The 21,145-nt window shown below is 46.4% G+C and overlaps 2 protein-coding genes across 5 annotated transcripts in view; one reads left to right on the top strand and one right to left on the bottom strand.

Moving 5' to 3' along the window:
- The window catches only part of ak8 (adenylate kinase 8), a 40,541-nt gene extending 30,249 nt beyond the window's left edge, over positions 1 to 10,292 (top strand). For all 4 annotated transcript variants that reach the window (XM_072703732.1, XM_072703728.1, XM_072703727.1 and 1 more), the window contains 2 exons: positions 8,759 to 8,839; positions 8,937 to 10,292. In XM_072703732.1, the coding sequence (XP_072559833.1) occupies positions 8,759 to 8,839; positions 8,937 to 9,222 (367 nt within the window). In that variant the 3' untranslated portion in view covers positions 9,223 to 10,292. The remainder of the gene's footprint in view (positions 1 to 8,758; positions 8,840 to 8,936) is intronic.
- A 1,332-nt stretch (positions 10,293 to 11,624) lies between these two features.
- Positions 11,625 to 21,138, bottom strand: gtf3c4 (general transcription factor IIIC, polypeptide 4). The gene is made up of 5 exons (XM_023809549.2): positions 20,783 to 21,138; positions 18,555 to 20,300; positions 16,280 to 16,410; positions 13,744 to 13,832; positions 11,625 to 13,423 (listed from the first exon to the last, which is right to left on the bottom strand). The coding sequence occupies exons 1-5, from the start codon at positions 21,089 to 21,091 to the stop codon at positions 13,359 to 13,361; spliced, it is 2,340 nt and encodes a 779-aa protein (XP_023665317.1). The 5' UTR covers positions 21,092 to 21,138; the 3' UTR covers positions 11,625 to 13,358.
- Positions 21,139 to 21,145: the final 7 nt, after the last annotated feature.

The raw sequence follows: 21,145 nt of genomic DNA, 5'->3' as shown, positions 1-21,145 counted from the left end.
TCATTACTCTGGATAAAGTAACAGCAGAGACCCCTCCCAGCCCCTTTTACTGCACGTTTGTTAAGCGTGCTGAAGAATATTCATATAGCCTGGCACTAGAAGAACAGAGAAGGAGAGATGAGAGGGAAGAAGCAACACGGAGCGGATTCTTGAGGCTTAACTCTCTTGATCTGTCACATCATACCTGAGCTCTGCACGACTGCAATTATCCCAAATACACGAGTACAGGTAGACTCAGATCTCTGACTCAGATTACCCTAAAGCATACCTTCCCCCTGGAGATCTGATGGCACTCTCAGATTATGCAGCCCATTGGTTGTGAGCAAAATTGGGTGCTGGATGGAAAGACGTATGAGGTCATCATTGGAATGGGCTTCCTGTGTCCCCCCCCCCTCTCTTAAACACCCCCCCCCCCCCCCATGTGCGTTAGGCCAAAGGCCTTCACTCACTCAGCTTTCACTTTACTGTCTTAAACCACATAACACGTACGTAGATTTACTCAGTATTGCATGTGTATGTATTGGGTAAATGGGTGTATTTATTTTACCTTCAACCATTATTCTAACAGAACGAGGCAGGTGTGCCTCATCACTTTGTGTGTTTAACTTGTCCGCTATGCAACCCTAGGGGGCGATAAGGGTGAATTACTGTCAGTAGACATGCATAGAGCCAAATCTGTAACTGGGGGTCAGAACGATGTTTCAGCTAAACACTATGAATTTTAAATTCAAATAGTTTTAATAAATTACTTGGCAAGTGTTTCTGATTATGTCCTATATATATATAGTATAACTGGAGAAAAATTTTACTTTCTCATTTTATGTGATTGGGATGCCAGTGCTCACCCATCCATCGATCATCCAGTTGCCTGTCTAGTACATGGTAATGGGGTATTTCTACAAGTTATACTGATTTTATGTAATTGTGGCCACTGCTTAGGTCTGGACAGTGAGTAGAATGACAAGACACATGCACTGGAGGACAGAATAGGGCATCTGTTAGGGTACGAGTTTAATTAAAGTGAGAGAGAGAGGAATGAAAACAAGGTTTTTGGTTTCTGCACAGTAAAAAGACGCTAGGAACTATAGGGTTTGGGCCTGAGGAAGGCTAACAGCTTGGATCAGACAATAATGCAAGGGCATGTAAACAGACATTGATTTTATAGTATTGGTTGAAGATTAGATGCAGCTGATGTGATGGGCTCTTCACCTGTCGTTGTCCCACCTGAAAATACCTAAATTCTTCCATGGGATATGGCTGCTGTTTTATTACTCTCAACTTAAATAATTTTCAAACAAAACTAAAATTAACATTAATGCGTCATGCACATGACACCGTTCAGTTTACACATGTTCACAGGGCAGTGTGTGTCCCCAGGTGCCCCTGTTGAGTGTTACCAAAGCATTTAGCTCTCCTCTTCCATCACCCAGAATCCTCTATTGTAGGGGTGGCCAACCTTATCCACAAAGGGCCGGTGTGTATGCGGGTTTTTGGGATAACCTGTAGGTCAGCTGTTCAAACCCACGTGTGAGCACTCTTCAGCCAATCAATCCTCTAATTAGTAATCTAATTAGGCAGTTGCAGCGAAAACCCGCAAACACACCGGCCCTTTCTGGGTAAGATTGGCTACCTCTGCTCTATTGTTCAAAGAGGATATCAAGGAAAAAGGATAAAAAGGAGCTGAAAATAGTGGAGAGTTAATAGAAAACAATCATTTACAAAAAAGAAAAGAAAGAAAAACGTCAATTGCGATTACAGTGAGATGTCTCATCAACTTGAGGATGGTGGGATTTACACCGATCTCTAGGAAGCATACTAACTCATAACAAAGCGTATGTGGGCTAATCCCATACCTACTTTGGATTCTAGTGTGTCGCTTGTTGAAAAATGAGGTTTCTTCAGGCATATTATCTTCATGCACATCGAGATCCTCCCATGACAAGCCTCTTACTTTGCCACAGTCACAGGAAATGACCTTCCACAGCATATTATATTCTTTCTGTGATTTCTTTTAAATTGATTCCTCACAAATTACATTTGCACTGCAAACTTTTTGTAACATGCACGTAATAGATGGACCAATTTTTCTGGTTAGTTAGGTTCTTTGTGAGACAGGTCTCTTGCATTGGACACAAGTTGACTGGATGTTTACCTATAAGAGATAATTGTACCCAGGCCACAAAATGATGTTATTCATGAGGGGATCAGCATTTGTATCTCACCTCCTGTAGACTCCTCATCCCTTGTTATAAACAGTATTTTTATACTCCCGCTGGTAACACTTTACTTAGGGGGACATGAGTAACTTAGTTACTCAAGTACAAATCATTTGGCGATGAGGGGGTGGAAGAAAAAACACTGTTCCACTGTCCATGTATGTCATGCTTCTGAGAACCTGGAGGGAGGTGGGAAGGAATGAGCCCTCTGGCTGTTGATCCTTCTATAGCTCCTTCCTTTCATAACTTAAATAACATTTACTAAATTACATTGGCAAGTTTTACTCTTAAACAACCGTAACGGTTATTGGTGTACTGAACGCTGCATTCCAAGTAACAAGGCAAATCAGCTGATCTGATGAAGACTTATGTAATATTGCAAAAGTCATCAAAATTTGACCCTACTCTTGAATTGGGTATCTCGTCTTTATTATTTTCTCAGAAACTTCATTCCTCAGTTAAATGGCGTGCCTCTAGCATGAATACGTCGTTTGAGTCAGATAAAGAAGCAGATTAATGCATGGCTTAACTGGGGCTTATATTATATGAATATCACACCACACAATATGTAAACACAAGCTGGCTGTTCAGTAAAGGTGTCCAAGATGTGTGTCTAGACACAGAGAAACTGGTGATTATGGTAAAACAAGACAGGAAAACAGAGAAAGTGAAGAATGTACAGTGCCTTTTTTATTTAGAGTTAGCTAATTGTGGAAGCGGCCTCCCTGTGAATAAAATGATTAATGTGTGAGGCCGCAGTTCTATACCTTTCCACATAATAATTGAAATAAAAACACACACAATCATTTCTATCAAAATACAGTTATACGTAAATGCTGTGCCTCTGTAGCAAGATTTATTTTTTTCAAATAGCTCTCCCATTATAAGATTGAGGGAAATCAATAGGACCATCTGGCTGCGAGTGTGTGTAGCGGGAGCACATTAATATTGAAGGTTTTCAGGTCAGGTCTCTCTTCAGGAGTGGCTCAGCTTCTCCGCCCTAATGGCACAGAGCAGTCTGTCATCGATGAGGAGCACGGGGAAGGAAACGCGGAGGCATCTGTCCTGCCACGCTGCCAGCGACGGAGGGCAGAGAAAAATCTCAGCGCTCGCTTGCAGGTTTTTTTTTTTCTCCATCCCATAAAACCTGCACCTAGAACTTTCCAAATGAATCCTAAGATGAACTCCGAGGGGAAGTTCTCAGAATAGGTTTCATTGGCCAAGTTGAGCAGAAATTCCGATTTGATTAGATTTTTCCCATATTTTAATCCCTAATTATTGTTCTCTTTGGGATCTGCTCAGATCATTCCCTACTTACAGGTTGGCTGGATGTTTACCTGTATCTCAGGGTTATTTGTATCGTAGATACAACATTATGTTAATCCTGGGGGGGCTTCAGCGTTTGGATCACCCCCCCCCCCCCCTCCCCCGCTGGCACCTCGCCCTCTGATATTAACAGCATTTAGAAATGTTGGTTAATAGCAAGAGTGGCCTTTTACATTGCCATCCGCAAAAGCTCAATTACTCCACAAAGAGCCTCTGGCGCTAAAGCTAATGGCAGGAGACCCCATTTGCATAACATTATCTTAATTGAGCCAGAGGGCCATGTTTGGACCTAGTGTGATAGAATGAGGAGATAATATTACTGATGGGATGCCGATGGGCGAGTGGCACAGTCTACCTGACAGCTTTATTAATTAACAGCTATCTAGTTACTTGGGCTATAAAATTGATAAATAAGTCAGTCAGTGATGGTGTAACGTGCCAGCGCATTGGCTTTTAATGGGGTGCCTCTCCGAAGGTCGCCACGGAGAGCTGGCACACGCTACCAGGCACCAGGATCCCTCGCCTCATTTCCTAGAAGGGCTCCTCTAACCAGCGCGTATCCTGAACCGCGTATCCTGAACCGCGCACCCGCCACCGGCATCGGAATCCGAAAGCCAAGCGCCTGTAGGTTGTACTCACCTTAAACGCGCCCGTGGCAGTTAGGGACCAAAGAGCTTGTGGAAGTGCAGACTTTGTGCTTTGAGTGGTTGAGCTGAGACGTTCATATTTCTGCTAGCTGGCAGGCGGGAGCCCAATTGAGCAGGGCTTGTTATTAATGTGTAACAAGTTCAGCAAGAAGCAGATGTTCCAGAAGAACAGCATAAGCTGGAATCTGGTGAATATTTTTTTTGACTCGAGATGCTTGAGATGAGCTTATTGTAGCAGCTCATTTGTCTTGAAAAGCAGCAGCTGTATCAGGGCAAGAGCGGGACCTCTGGCCCCTCACGTCTCTCCCTCGCTCTCTCCTGCATGCTGTACGGAGGCTCGCCCCGTGTCCTTATCACCAGCAGGGGCGCTGTGACTTCCTGTCACTGCTGTAGGGCAGTTGGCAGGGTTTTGTGGAGAAGCCCAGTGTGTCATTTTAGGAGCCGGGCTCCAAACACAGACTGAAACCCATGAAGGTAGTTTCAGGTAAACTAAATACACGACACTCTTCGGTGCTTTGTTATGTAAAAGCCGCCACCTGATTCTTGTGAAAGAAAAATAAACAAAAAGGAAAACAGACCCTTCAGATAAACTTCCCTCATCAGATAATTAAGGATGCAATCGCTCCAGTTTCCTCCTTTGCATAACTGTCCGATCGGCTTTCAAAAGCTGATCAATCACTTGCAGATACTGTCCTGCCGTTTCCGCTGGACTGGCCCCTGCCCTTGAGAGCTGCCACTCACGGTCCTCGCTAATGTAAGCGGAGAGGCCGCAGTCGCCTTGGCTTCTACTTAACGATAGAAGTCAGACAACTCACACAATGCGGAGATTAAAAACCAGAGAAGCTACAGTATACTCATACAACACAGAACACAGGTAAAGCAGGCAGACATCTTCATAGAGCTGCTGGTCTTCAGAGAAGTTCATAAACTTTTGCCCTCTGCGTATCGGTGGGAAAGGTCACGCTGAAGGTCACCAGCTTGTATCACATGTTTTTCTACTGAATTTCTGAGTTTCAGGCTGAATGAGCTACATAATTAAAGTTTATAGAGTATATAAACTTCCAAGTTCTAAATTTAAGTGCAAATGTCACGTTTCTCAGTTAGAGGCACCTCATTTGTGTATGTTAATAAGAATGGTCTTGGTAGAATGGTATCTTTCACCAGTTTGACACTATGTTCCCAGAATTTAATGAGGTTTAAAAAAAAGAAAAACATTTAAGTCCTCTTTTTACTGTTATTGATTATAATTGTCGCAGTATTCAAACCATAATATTGTCATTATCTCCTAATTGAGTGAAATGACCAGATGTATTTCATTGCATTTAATTGGTGTGCAAAAAAACAGGACATCATGCAGCGTTTAGCCTGTTGTCCGCATGACCTTGCTTTAATAAGGGGTGACTGATATATGTGCAGCCCTCTGAAAGCTGCGCCCCCACCCCTTATCACCCCACCCTGCCTGCTGCCCGTCTTTAACTACACTCCAGTTTGGCTGCTCTTCTGCTTGTTACAGCCGCAACACGAGTGCAAACAATCAAAGTCTTTGGGAACAATGAAATATGCATGGAAGTCCGTGACAGGCAGATAAAGCAGGGCAATTAGCCACGTAATCCTAGAGAGTTACGGGCAATCGCCAGGTTCGGCCCTCTTACGCCACCCCCGTCTGCTTGCTCAGTACTCTCCCGCTCTCTATTAGTTAAATGCATTTTGTGTGTCCGCTCCCCATCAAATCAAGCAACACTTCCTCTAATTGGCTTATAAATAATACAACAGGGCCCGAATTATAATTTAATCAGTGGTAAACATTGCAGGGGCCATCTGTAAAGAATCTATCCCTCATTAATTTCTTAATTTGGGTAGATGGAACAGGAGGGAACAGGAGTAGAGGGAGCTGGATGGTTGTGGTGAGCAAGGAAGGGGTTTCAGGCGAATGCGGGCAGTCACATCATCTTCACTAAGGAGGGACAGCCCAAAGAATGGGGAAGAAGTCACTTTGGCACAATGCATTCAAGTCCGTGCCCCCCGCCATCCATATCGTACACACATGCCCCATCTCCCCTGTATACTGTGTCATTTGCTAGTGTCAGCTCTGTCAGTGGTGCAGGACAGTGATCTGTGTCAGTACCATCAGTCGTACAGGACACTGCAGGTACAGGTGAGACAAAGGATCACAATCAGCCGTGTCAGTGGTAAAGGAACCGGGATCTGTCTTAGTACTGGCAGTGGTGCAGGACACTGCAGGTACAGTAGAGATGTATAGGATCATGGTTAGCAGTGCCAGTGGTACAGAAGCCTGAGAGATAATCACACGTTAGCACAAATCGACTTGGTAAAAGCATCCACTGTAAATGAATTCCTTTTAAGCCACCCCAACCCCCGGCTATAACATACAGCACACAGCACAGCCAACACACCATCTCATCGCAAATCATTTTCTTTCTATTAGGTTTATGAATATTTCATAATATGGCATAAATATTAATTCTAATAGCTTTGCACAGTAGTTATTTATTTTTTCAAGACAAATATTCATAAAAATTTCAGGAAACTGTTTCTCTTGAAATAATTACATATTCTCACACTGCAGTTACCAGGTTACCTAAAAACACAAATAAAAACCTTAACTTTAAGACAAATAAACCCACAAGAGTTCCATTCACTTTGCACTCTGTGACAGGGTACATTTACATTATTGTAAATATTCGGGTGTAACTGTTGATGATTTTGTAACTGTTGTAAATAAATATTACAGTGCATTCGTCCGACGTCTTCCCAGACCTACCTCAGTCAGACAATCCCCTACCGCAGTCCTCAGGAATCCATCAACCATCATTAAAGTGTTTCTGGCATCCTAACAGATGAGATAAATATGAGGGGAACATCCCACCCCCCCCAAGTTCAATGTCTCAGTACAGGATGCAGTTTTGTAATATAAAGGTGAAAGCCATCGGTAACGTGCCAGTTGCAGTGCAGGGCTCACCTTTCACGGGGGCTTTGACTTTGAAACCCCTGTGAAGTTTGCAGCATGTTCGGGAGGCCGTGTGTTGAGCGTGGTCCAGATAGCCCATGCATCAGTGAGTTGTGAGGACAGCATCACAGTGAGGAGCACTTTCCTACAAGGATCCGCAGTCCTTCAGCGAGGACCTTTATTGCTTCCTCATCCGTCTCCAGCAACTGCTTTTTTTAAACTCTTACCTGTATTACTGCAGCTCACCTTGTGATTTTCCGCCATTAGCAGTGTACATTGCTGAAGATATACTACTTACACTAAGTACATACGCCAAGAACATGCCAGTGTCTTAACATATTCACGTTAAGCTAGAAGTGAAGAGGATCTTCCTTTCATGCAGCTGAAATACAGAATGGAGACGCACATCATCTCTGTCTTCGCCGTATCTCATCCACGTGGAAGAGAGGAATAAAACGATATCAGAAGTGTCATATGAAAGATTTTCAGAAAAGCGGAGGTATTCCCGCACTGCTGAGACACATCCAGTGTTTAACGCTGTCATTATTAAAGCAGATTCACACCGATTTGGACATGTTCTACCTGAAGGGAAAAGCAAAACCTAGAAGACTGGTATGTTTCTTCTGATGTGTGCAAGAAGTTATGGAATTCCTGCTTGTGAGCTTGAGTATGGAGGCAACAAGATCCCAGTCTGATAGAGCCATCAAGCTGCTAAATTTGTAGGGCCTGCCTGATTCGTCTTATATAAATTATATATCTCATATCTGATCCCAGGTGATTTGATCTAATTAGCAGAGATGGGTAGAAGCATGATTTGGGGCCGTTTAATGAAGCAGTTGCTGATGGAATCAGCCGGAAGAATTAGGCCGTAGTGATCGCTGGACGCTGCTTTCTTCTGGCCTGACATTTCTCCCGTTGTCATAAACGTGTGCTTCAGGCTGAATGTTGCAGGACCCTTTTCTACATGGCGGAATGATGTCTTAGTCTTGAGAGCATCCAGGGGAGCTAAAATGAGACAAGATCCTGGCTTCAGCTTCGCAGACATTCCGCCTCTCCCACAAATTGACAGCAGCTCCCTGACACCCGCAAATGATGCACAATATCTCAGAAATCTATCGTTAAAATTACCTGGCAAGGAGTTTTACTGCCATGGTCCTGCTCAACACCACCCCAGCCAGCATTAAGCTTGGACAGTATCTAATTTTTAATGCCATCATAGCTTCTAGACATTATACCACGGTATTCCAGTATTTGCCAATAAAATTTGCAGAGAAGTTGGGGAATTTTCAAATAATTCCCATAATACAGCGTAAACCTAACCACCTCACTACTACTGGTTGTCTGTCATCCGCTTCCCTGAAATCAATATGCCTGTTTTTCCCAATCCGGTCCTTTGGGACCCTCAGTCGGTCCATGTTTTTGCTCCGGGTAGGGTGCTGGGGGGGGGGAGCAAAAACATGGACTGTCTGTGGGTCCCCAAGGACCGGATTGGGAAACACTGACCTTAGCAGTAACATAGGCTGCTTCATGCATCCTGGAAGTATCAGTGTGGTGTAGTCAGAAATCCTCCGACTGATTCTTCTGGTGCTCCTCCTCTGCAGGGTTTTCTTCCTGGAGATGCCTGACGACGCTGTAAAGGAGGTCGTCACCTTGAGGGCCGTTGATCATGTCACAGGCGAGAGGTAAAGCAGCAGCACTTCACTGTACCTGAATGTCTGGGGGTTCCTTGCTCGTCATTTTATTTTATGCTTTTTGTCCTGGACCTCGCGCTCCCTGTAGGTACCACTCGCTGTTTAAGCCGCCCCCTGGCCCGGAGGTGCAGGCCCGGCTCTGTCAGAACCCCCGCGACTCTCAGGCCCGCTTGCTGAACCGGCTGAGCTGCTATTCGGTACAAGTCCCAGCCCTGAAAGCCATGTACCCTGATGCCGTGCACGTCAACGCCGACCAGGACCCCCGCGCCATTTTTGAGACGCTGGAGAGTCGGCTAGTAGAGCGCTTGCCAAAGTGTTACTCTGTGCTCCCAAGCACACAGGAGCCTGGTTCTGGGGAGAAGGCGGGGGAGTAGCAGGCGTAGAGCGGGAGAGCAGGGGAGTAACAGGCGTAGAGCGGGAGATCAGGGGAGTAACAAGCGTAGAGCGGGAGAGCAGGGGAGTAACAGGCGTAGAGTAGGAGATCAGGGGAGTAGCAGGCATAGAGCAGGAGATCAGGGGAGTAGCTGGCATAGAGCAGGAGATCAGGGGAGTAGCTGGCATAGAGCAGGAGATCAGGGGAGTAGCTGGCATACAGCAGGAGAGCAGGGGAGTAACAGGCATACAGGTGGATTGCAGGGGAGTAGCAGGTGTACAGGAGTGCAGGGGAGCAGCTGGTGTACTGAAGGAGCGCAGGGGAGTAACAGGTATACAGAAGGAGCTCAGGGGAGTAACAGGCATACAGCAGGAGTGCAGGGGAGTAGCAGGAATACAGAAGGAGCTCAGGGGAGTAACAGGCATACAGCAGGAGTCCAGGGGAGTAGCAGGTATACAGATGGAGCTCAGGGGAGTAACAGGCATACAGCAGGAGTCCAGGGGAGTAGCAGGTATACAGAAGGAGCTCAGGGGAGTAACAGGCATACAGCAGGAGTCCAGGGGAGTAGCAGGTGTACAGGAGGAGTGCAGGGGAGTAGCAGGTGTACAGAAGGAGTGCAGAGGAGTAGCAGGTATACAGAAGGAGCACAGGGGAGTAACAGGCATACAGCAGGAGTCCAGGGGAGTAGCAGGTATACAGAAGGAGCTCAGGGGAGTAACAGGCATACAGCAGGAGTACAGGGAAGTAGCAGGTATACAGAAGGAGCTCAGGGGAGTAACAGGCATACAGCAGGAGTCCAGGGGAGTAGCAGGTATACAGAAGGAGCTCAGGGGAGTAACAGGCATACAGCAGGAGTCCAGGGGAGTAGCAGGTGTACAGAAGGAGTGCAGGGGAGTAGCAGGTGTACAGAAGGAGTGCAGAGGAGTAGCAGGTGTACAGAAGGAGAGCAGGGGAGTAGCAGGTGTACAGAAGGAGAGCAGAGGAGTAGCAGGTGTACAGAAGGAGAGCAGGCATAGAGCAGGAGCATAATGACAACCTACCCTCAAATAAAGCTCCTCTGTGAATGCAGTGCATCTATTAAAGTGGTGTTTCATTTAAAAAAAAAAAATTTAATTACAGGCTTTTAGATTTACTGTAAATGTAACATTATTGCATCTTTGGTTACAACATAAGTTTCTCCCCAAGCTTTGACTTATTTCATTGCATTAATAGGACATATATGGTTTATTTGAATTATTTTTTGCACATATCCCATTGTCTGTATTTAATCATAAAGGACAGACTTCCTGTTAGGGCAGCCATTAGTCCCATGCTTTCGTGGGAAGCCATTCATTTTCTTTTTCCGCAGGAGCCAACAAACACTGCAAAAAGACACTAAAAATCGCCCTCTAACAACCCCCCCCCCCCCCCCCAGCCTAAAGCCCCCTGACCCTCGGCTGTCACAGAGGCAGACAGGACCCTCGTTAATTCTGAGTTTGTTTAATTAATGTAGCAGTAAAATACAGTCTGTTTGGGCCTTGTGTGCTGGGGGGTATTAGTTCCACTCCAGTGATCACATGCTGGAGAACAAGCAGCACTGCGGTTATTGACATCTTCTGCCAGTGCTCCTCCCGCAGCCGCGCCTCCCGTCACGGGTCACCGCTCCCCTCCCACCGGGACGGGCCGGTTAAGTAAAGCAGTTAGAAAAACATGTTAACCGACACATTTAAAACTCCCCTCAGATGGATCTCTATGACAACCCCGGATCGACTTAATTACCACACGAGGTCTGGGCCGTGGCTGCCTGCTTCAGCGAGGGGACAAGTATCTTCATTAAAGAGGCGAGGGAGGAGGGGTGTAAACTTGATGAAAGTTTAGGCTCCTTTTATTTGCAGGGTATCTATTTCCACAACCCCCCCCCCACCCGCTCCCAGATTCACTGATTTATTTAGCAGCCGTAGCTCGGCTTAATGTCGGGCATTAAATGTTTGATAATTATAATGTAAAACGCGCTCATGTGTTGAGTCTCAAAACGTGAGATAATGAAGCTAATAATCACATCTGGGCTCCTTCCCTTCTGTCCGTCAGTCAGAAGCCCTTTTCGAAGCACAGGCTGCGTTTCCGCATCCAGCTCGTGCACCGGGACCATCCAATCAGCATCTGCTCCCCATCTATCATCTCGTCTATATGAACTTCCACATGTGTGCGCTTCATATACATTTTACAAGCCACACTGTAAACTTTGTTTGTAAACATCGCAATGGTCAGGATAGCGATACAAAGTAGCGTTATGGCTAGCAGCAGACAAACATGCCGTAAAGCTGGTTGGATCTTAAGGCTGATATTTAGCATGTCGCCACCTACTATGTACTGAGACGTCGTATCTTTCATAACACGTGTACATGGAGACAAGTGACCCTATAATAATTGTACAAAATACTTTAAAAATTTATTTACAAAAGAAGCAAAACAAAAACAGCACGTACAGTTTCTTGGCTAAGATACATTTCTTCAGACCATGCAGCAAGGCAGGGCTGAATCCAGACGTAAGAACCATAACACACATCCTGGCAAACAGCACTATTTACGGGGTAAACGGGGCTTGGAGATTAAACCAGGACCACTGGGAGCCGTCTATACATCTGTGAAAAAGTCTTCCATTGACAACCAGCTTTAATTTCACATATATACTACTGTTATTCAGCTATATCTAATTAAACGATTATAGGATTTCCTATGTTATAAGAAAGAGCAAGATTATGGGAGTCCCTAATTAAGTACGAAGCTTTCACCATCCATGGAAACAGGACGATGCACCAAAAGGCAAGTGGACATCAACGGTTTTGGATCAATGAATTGTTAAAACAGTTAGCAGATATAATCGTGTATCCTTTGCAGATTTTATGCAATTAAGGAAAATACTTTGGATTTAAACGGCAGACGTGTTCCCTGACCCGTTTTCCCATAATCCACTGTGCAGTGTCAGGACCACAGTGCTCAGAAAGATCAGCCGATGAGAAATAAGTGCAGAAACATCCACTACAAGCCTATAAATTCCTCCGGTTTCTTTCCATCTTTGCATTTTCTTAAGAGCTCTTTGAGATGGACGGGCGCTTTCGGTTTGCAGCGTTTCTTGGATACGCTGTTAAAATATATATTAAAAATATATATATATATATATAAAAAAAAAACGCTCACGTGTCAAGCGCCAAGCGGGGCAGAGCGGTCCCCCGCGGGGCAGGGCGGCCCCCCGCAGCCCACCGTAAGACGAGGTGGGGGTGTGGATGTTGTGGCTGAGCACAGGCGACCGAGTCGGCGGCGATCATTCGGGGTCTCTCAAGAGGCCCAGCCGGGTCTTTGATCAGGAGGCGCCGACCTCCGTGTCGGGCAGCCAAGGTGCAGGGAATACGGGGCCGGCGCAGACACACAGCACCCAGCCGCTGTTCTCCGAAAAGGGTTAATCATATTTAACAATATGCACTCTAACCTCATTAATTAAAATTAGTCTCACATCTGCCAGCAGGACCTGCCCCTCATTACAGTGGAATCTCATTAGAAACCAGACCCTTGGGAGGGACTGAATCTTTTCTGTTGCCCGTCTCTCGCCTCATCTATATGAAGCCCTCGTCTCAGGTCTTTAAAGGAAGGGTTGCATAACTAAAGGAGCGTCGGACATGAATTTTCCAAAGCCAATTTAGCGAAATATGTATTTGAACAATGCCGCGCAAGGAAATTATGATGATCCTGTCAAACTGCATAACGACAAAATAAAATAAAAGGCCTAAAACTTTACATTGCTCTATTTTTTATATATATATATATATTATATATAAATATGGAGATCTGTAATGTGAAAAGCAAGATAAGAAAATGATGCTGGAGCCAGCTACCTGGTCACAAGATGTGGAACAATGACAGAAGTACGTAGTGAACATGAACCACACAGTCTTAACCCAGACTGAAATTCTGTACATTGTGGGAAAAAAAGATAGTATTCAACATACTTCCCCAGAATGAGGAAGGGAACTATACTCAATAATTAATAAACAATACCAAATCAAATTCATAATAAAAAGCTGCATTTACATAATAAAATAAAGTCCATGTAGACTGAGCAGGCTTGTGCCAGCCTGAAACAATGCAGCCGTCGTCTTCTAGCTAGAAGAGTGGGGAGTCACAGAAGGTACAAGGTCCCTGCAATATCCTCTTGATCCAGTCTGGGTCTGTGGAGGGTTTAGAAGGAGAAGCCGACAGTTAGTTTTTAGCTGCCTGACCCGTCTGAGCAAACGCGCATCACGACCCGTCCGTCACTTAGCTATTCGATTCGCGCTAACTTACAGACACGTTTACATTTATCGTCGGTGCCAAGAAAAAGAAGAAATAAAAACCGTAGGCACTCGTGACACACGGAAAGCGCTGTCCTTTGTGTTTTGAAAGCCTGCCTTCGAGAACAGCGGATCAGCTCCCCGCCATTCCGAGTTCAAACGGCATAAAGTGAAACCAAAGCCAAAATTGGGGTGGGGGGGGGGGGAGGGACACGCACCTTCAGGCACAGGGTATCTGGCAATGCTGTCTTGCAGGAGGCAGCGTCTGAACGTGAGCGTTTGACAGGCCTGGTACGACAGCACACACCTAGAGAGAGAGAGAGCGAGAGAGAGAGAGAGAGAGAGAGAGAGAGAGAGAGCGCGCTCGTTTCACACTCGTGGCACCAGCGAGCCCTGGCTGTTCGCGGCATGCCACTTAATAGGCCAGGATACCTTACGACAAAATGAAGAACTATTTGAAAAATCCCACATGCGAAAGTAACAACAAAAAAGGTGTTTGCCATTAAAATACAGTCGAGCCCCTGATGTGAACAAAGCCCACGTAAGATGACAGTTTTGCGTGTCACAGTGCTAAAAGGACACGCTTGGAAGAATGGGGGTGTGGAGGGGAGGGGGTAGCATAAGAGCTAAAAGCTACAAGGAAATCGCAGAAACAAGAGCACTAAGTGGGGGACGAGCAGGAATGGGCCGTACGGCGACCCCCAGAGGTCAAATCCAACACCACCCCCACCATAATTATCCAGGGTGAAAATAAATGTTCTGGGCCTGGCGACTCATTGCAGGCAAGACTGGGCTTGGGTTGCTTAAGTTACAGGCCACACGCCATGTCACCCAGCCTGATAAGCTTCACCATAGCCAAGTCGGTCATTTCCCAATTGAAGCTGTACTCCGTCCAGTAATATTTTTTAAGGTGAGGGCAAATGTTAAACCAGATATTTTTTAAATTTGAGGTTTGTAAAAGGAGGGCAGCACAGTGGCTAGCACTGTTTCCTCACATCCCCAGGGTTGCGGGTTCGAATTTCTCCTCCACTCTACGTTTGTGGAGTTTGCGAGTCCTCCCTGTGTTGTGTGGGTTACTGTCCGCAGTCGTTAGGAGTGGCACTGCATGTAGTGATGGGCTGGCATCTCCTCCAGGGGCTGGTGGTGCCTGAACACCTTCCCCTTTTGTCCAAACGAGTGAAAGTGACCCCCGTATGAGGTTCTAAGTCCCCCAAAATTTACCAAGGTGGTCCCACCCATTTGAGCATCTGCCCTTCGAAAAATCTCTGCATGGGCCGTACCACCACGAGCTAGAAGGTGGAATTTTTTTTACAGATCAATTCAATTTTTCGAATTCAAGTTTTGCCGGCGCCAAAAGAATTATGAGTGAATGCAAAGATTCAAGAACCGCAGAAGATCTACCTCAAATGATCTAGTGGGTCATTTTGCAATACAGACATTCACACAGTGGTTTTTAATTAGCATGAATCACATCATATTTTTTCGAAGAAACCCATTAACATGGAGTACAGATGGAACAGGAAAATTAACCGTGTGCAAAATATACCCTGGTCTCATGTGGGCAAGACCACAAACAAGCATGACACAGATAATGGAGAATATGGGGGGGCGATGTCAAGCTTTCCATAATAAATGCATAGCATGAGAGCTTTTTTTAAATGCAGAAAAACACAAATAAATAAATAACCAACAACAAACAGGACAACAGCTTCACACTATACATATTACTGGGATGCCAGCCGCCAAGATCTGCTCTGATCCACAGATGGACCTGTTGGACTCATTAGTGAGACAAGAAGGAACTGAGCAGCATTCAGACGAGCCAGTTTGAAAGGGCTAGAAGTTCCACCGACGAACGGAGCTACACGCGATGTCAACAGTCAAGAACAGTGATCATTAAGATACAAAGGGCTTGACAAAATCATAGCAGCAATTCATAAATGTCTCATTTTACTTACGGAAGCTTTTAGGCTTAGTATGAACTGCTTTGTATTGGACAAAAAGCATGACGTCCACGCTCTAGGTGTTTTAGCATAAGAATCCTTGTAGGGCTTCCTTATAAGTGTGGGCCCATCACATTAGTGAGGCGCTAAGCAGCTTAGGAACGTGCTTAGTACTCGGCGCCGTGATCAGTCAGTAACCCAGAGCCAGACAAAATAATTACCAAGCAGGAGTAACTATAAGTCAACTATAACAGAGCTTCAGAATTGACCAACTTTAGGCACTTCCTACAATAGCTAGCAAAGTTACATTTATAATACAACTGATTACTGCTGGCTGCAGGAATTCAAGCCAAGTGTAATACTGGTATAGACGACTGGTCTGGTAGCTATCTAATAATATCACTGCCACTCGTCAAAGGGGCTTTACTCTCGCAGCTGTGGGTTATTTAACATGATTCCAGACTCTCACTGGTGCCAAGCGCTTGAACATCGGATCATTTGAACTGTTGGGCCTGGTTTTCTGAGGTATTCTGACAAAGGGCAGTTCAGTACCACATCTGCTGTGGGCCGCGCTAAAGCCCACTGTACAGATGCCAACCAATGAGTCAAGTTATTGAAAATACTACTTCAATCAAGTATTCATATCATAGGAATAGCTCAAGAAAATGTACAAGGCTATGCAAAACCCTAATGAAGGCTTTAGGCTCTATGAAATAAGGGTGAGTATATTCATATTACAGAGTTTTGCCTGGATAAACGATACAGTACATCTGACAGCTGGTTGGTTAAAGCAGGTGAAGGACACAGATACCTGAGCCATATATGGCCATTGCAGCACACGGCCTGCCTCCGGTCAGTAAAGGGCAGCACTTCTTTGCAAAGGCTGCAGTACTCTGGGAAGGTCTGCTTGTTCATCTTCTTAAAGATGTGCCCAATGAGGACCTGGGAAGAGGAAATCCAAAGGAGGTCAATATCAGCTTCAGAAGAGCCTTCGCTTTTTCGGGGATGATGCCATGGTTACCGAATGGGGAAAAAAAACTCAATCAATATCAGATCATTCCGTACTTCATCAAGAGAAACACTTGGTCTAAGACAAGCAGATATCAAAACTGGGCAAGAGGAATAGTTGCTAATTCCTAGGAACTTGTCTGTAACCTTAGCTGCCTCATTTGGGACCACATTTAGACTGAGTACAATAGCCCCACTTCATTTTTTCCGATCTCCCCCTACTGTCCACCGTTATCCTCAAACACCCGGCCCCCCACCTCACGCTGAGCCCCTCATGATGGCATAAACTCCTTGAGTGTGAGGGTTTTGCCATTTTGGAAGATTCTTTGCCGATCGAGACAGAAATGCTTCAACACAGATCACCCAGGATGACTTAGTGTTTACTGGTGTTTAACTTGCCCACTAAGAGCTTACGCAAAGCTCATCTACACTAGCAAAATGTACGCTACACCACTGACGGAAACCCCAGGGAGAGACTCAAGTCTGCAGGCCTTTTCTGGTGCACACTGCAAACAGACTCATCTGCTTGTTGAGAACAGGGCGAATGATGAGTCAGTTTTGTGTATAGCAAGATCTTTCTGCACTACCACATCTTTCACAAAATAATCAATTCATTAAACTAAACTGACATTTGCAGTCAGCTGGGTGAGCTGCTGAGTCTGTTCTTGCATTTTGAAGCAGCTTCACAGTGAGTATGTGAATTTACCTACAGTTGTTGCTGGTTGATGCAGTCTTTCCCATCAGACTTCTATGCTATCATAATTTCAGCCACCGGCAGGGCTGCTCGATTATGGCAAAAATCACAATCATGATTATTTTGGTCAATATTGCGATTATGATTATTTAACACTGATTACTCATTGACTTTGGAAATATCATGCACTGACTGAACTTTTGAAAAAACTTGCCATTTTAACAGTGGACTTCTAAACCCTAAACATTATTCAACTGAGCAACAAAAAAAAAGTCGTTTGAAAGGGGTGCACAGGATTTGTAACAAGAACAGCAGCATCACAGTGAAATGAAATGTAGCACCACAATTGTTTTATCTGAATTATTTTGCTTTGATAATCATTGGAAGCCAAAATCATAAATGAAATTAAAATCATTAGCAGCTCTTTCTCTTTCTAAGATGATTTTTCTATGGCTGCCCCGCATCTTTAAAAATGACCCTGGGTACGGTGGCATGTCTGCCGTTGTTAATTCTTAATGGTTTTCATATACACTGTTTTTCTAATTTACCTGAGTGTCTCCCTTATTCTGGCAATAATTCATGTCATTAACCGCAGTTTGCATTTCAGTATTACTACTGAGAACCACATTTGAATTGGAGAATAAGGCTACGTTCACACTGCCAGCCACATTGTTCAATTCCGATTTTTTTGCTCATATCGGATTTGTCTATCTTGATGGTTCACATTCATAACTAGAAGTGACCTGTATCTGACTGTAATGTGAACGCATCGGTCCTCCGAAACGTCACGCATGCGCACATTGATACGTTTTTACACGGGTAAAAAGCTGGTCGTAAAATTGGCACGTTGTCCGGCCATGACCGCTGCGCTGATTCGAGTCTTTTGCCTCTTTAAACTTTGACTTCAGGCTCTTTATTTTTCTTTGGCATTGTAGCCACGTTCGTGTCCGCGCTGTGCCATTTCTTTGGCAATTATTTCAAATATTACTCTATTACGTCTGGTTCCTTCCAGTTTCACTTGAACAGATTCATTTCCCCAAATATCAATTAAATCCCCACCTTCTCCACCCTTCCACTGACTTATCGCAGCTCTCCTCCATTTCTACCTTCCTGCGCTGCCGGTGCAGGCTGATGTCAGCGCATGCGTATAAGCAAAAAGCCACATGAATTCCGATCTGAGCGTCACATTCAGGTCGCATGGCTGCGAATCGGATACGTATCCGATTTAGTACCACATATGAAAGTGGCACAAATGATTTGTGTCCACACAGCCCTGAAAAGATCAGATCTGTGTCACATTAAGGCAAAAAATCCGATTTGAGTCACTTCAGCATGGCAATGTGAACGTAGCCTAAGTGTTTTTGTCTTTGCAGTCCTTGCTTACCCTGGCAGCCCTGTCTTCATAGGTCGGGTCACTCATGAGGAAGTCACACACGCCGCGGGTGGGGATGCTGGTGTTCTCGGTGATCCAGGTGTGGAGATACACCTCCCCCAGCACCCTCTTCATATGCTCACGCGTCAGGTGAGATTCCACCGCCTCGATCCAGGCAATGACCTCACTCATCTGTTCGTCTGAGGCCCCTCCCCCAGGTCCCTTTAATCCCACCCCCCCCGAGGCAGAGGCTCCAGCAGGGGAATCCTCGCTATTGTCCTCGCCCTCTTCGTCCACAATGAACACTTTGGTGTCCTCATGCGAAGGAAGCCAGTGCGATTCTGCCGACATCTTCTGCAGGGACTGGTAGAGCACGCGGAACAGGAAGAGCTTGAAGCGCCACAGGTAGGTGGAGCCTGTGGCGTGAACTTTGTCGTCCAGCTCCTCCTGCAGCATGGGCGGAATGCGCCTGTCCCGCAGAACCTTCCAGCGCACTAGATCCAGCAGGTCCGTCTGCTTGAAAAGGTTCTGCACCATGGACTCCAGAAGCTCTGCTGCCGCGTCGTCTGGGGTCTTCAACGTGATAAACTGGACCTGGAACGCCCGGCTGACCGGGACCTGGCCGTTGGTCACACCTTCTGTGGTGACCAGTGCCAGATAGGCACCGTTGGGACTGACGCCGATCCCATGTAACCTGCTGCCAATCACGCCCTCGGGCATGTTGATTTCCTCCTGCTTGAACATGACCGCCATGTCAGTGAATATGGGCGTGAGCTTCTTCACTACGCCGTCGGCCGAACACGTGAAAATCGAGCCTCCGTAGCGACTGGCAGTCATCGACATGATGGGTGTGGTGTGCAGGCCGGTCACGTGAGAGTTGTGCACGTTCAGGCCGGCCTTGGAGATCAGCAGGAGGCACCAGAAAAGGTGGGAACCGCGAGCCGCCACCACCAGGCTGCAGTTGCACTTCTGGTAGGGGTGAAAGAGCGAGATGCACTTGATGTTGTGCACCGGAATCTGGTCAGTCTCCTGCCACAGTACCACAGGCTGCCGCAGCGTGAAATAGCCCTTCACGGCCTTCAGGTTTACCGGAAGGATCCTGACGGGCCCCACCGAGCTGCCCACGATCAGTCCGCTCATCTTCCGTCCGCTGTGCTCATACTCCCACCAAGCCAGCACGCTGGGTGCAGACACCCCCGACTGGATAGTGTTGCAGGAAAGCACCGAATCTTTGTCCTCAAAGGGTAGTTTGAACTGCCAGATGGCCAGGTCCCCATTTTCCATGAGCACGGCCAGTAGCACCGTTCCTACGTCCTTGCACTCGTTGTTCATCTGCACTTGCTGCGTGGTGCACACGCTGGACCACTCCATGCGCACGGGACTCTGCATGCGACGGCGCCGCTGACGCTCGGGCAAGTCCTCCAGCGGGCCCAGGGGGGGCTCGGCCCCCGGCAGCGAGTAGCCCTTCTCCTCCAGCATCTCACCGTAGAGCTCGGTCAGGTCCACCAGAGCCGTCCACTGCAGCCGGTTCAGGTTGCCGTAGACGGTGAGCCGGTTGTCCAGCGTGAGGGAGGCCAGCAGACAGCGCCCGTTGGTGTCACAGCCCAAGGGGGACCAGCTGGTGTACTTGAAGCCAGTCTGGGGTGGAACACTTGCTGCACCTGGGGTCTTCACACTATCCGACAAACACTGGCTCTCTGGTGAATCTGGTGTTTCCTTGCCTCCCCCGCCTTCAGATTCTCCTTCCTCCAGGCCCACCTGAAGATAAAATGCAAAAATATTCACAAAAACAATAAAAATAAAATTCACGAAAAATTTGTAACAAGCTAACCAACAATGCTACTGGTTGATGATACATTGATGCAAATATAACAATAAAAATGACCTTTTATCAGATTACTTTTCAAGACCACGTTTATAAATAAATATTTATCAAAAAGAACATTTTAGATCATTTTGGTTACGGTCCGTGGGTTATGTACCAGAGCGGAACAGGCGGATCCAGCAGCAGGTTTGTAAACACTGCCGCAATAAATCGGACATTCATCCTAAAACGGAGATTAAAACACCTCATTCCCCGGCCAGATTATAGCCAGTTAGCGGCGTGTAAGGTTACACCAACCCTGTAAAAGATACTCAATTATCGCTACATAACCACAATAAGATCAGCCACAAAATAATAACAATGAAGCGATGGAATAGCAAAGCGACATGCGGCCGCATTGTCAGCCAGGATTTACCTTGAGTTCACAAATACTGTCCGGAAAGGGGATGGAGGTCCGCTGCATGACCAGATCCTGGTTGCAGCCGTGGACATCGCACAGGATCTCCATGAGAGAAATGCTGCTGGTACTGGAGGCCGACAGGCGATGGTCTTCGGACCACGATAGCGGCTCCAGGCCGCTCACCGGACTCGGGAGCTTCACCGCGGGCTCCCGCTTAACGATGGGGCCCAGCCCGACCCAGGGGTCCGTGTCGGGTTCGGGTTCGGATTCGGTGTCGGGTTCGGTCTCTCCATCTGGAGCACGATCAGGGCTTAGGGCCGCCATTTCCCTGGGAAAATGCGAGCAGGAAGTTACGTGATTCGGGGCGGGTCTACGCAA

This window comes from Paramormyrops kingsleyae, chromosome 2, assembly GCF_048594095.1.
Source record: "Paramormyrops kingsleyae isolate MSU_618 chromosome 2, PKINGS_0.4, whole genome shotgun sequence".
Classification (NCBI taxonomy): Eukaryota; Metazoa; Chordata; class Actinopteri; order Osteoglossiformes; family Mormyridae; genus Paramormyrops; species Paramormyrops kingsleyae.
The sequence above is the reverse complement of the archived record's forward strand: the minus strand, read 5'-3'. Positions and strand labels throughout refer to the sequence as shown.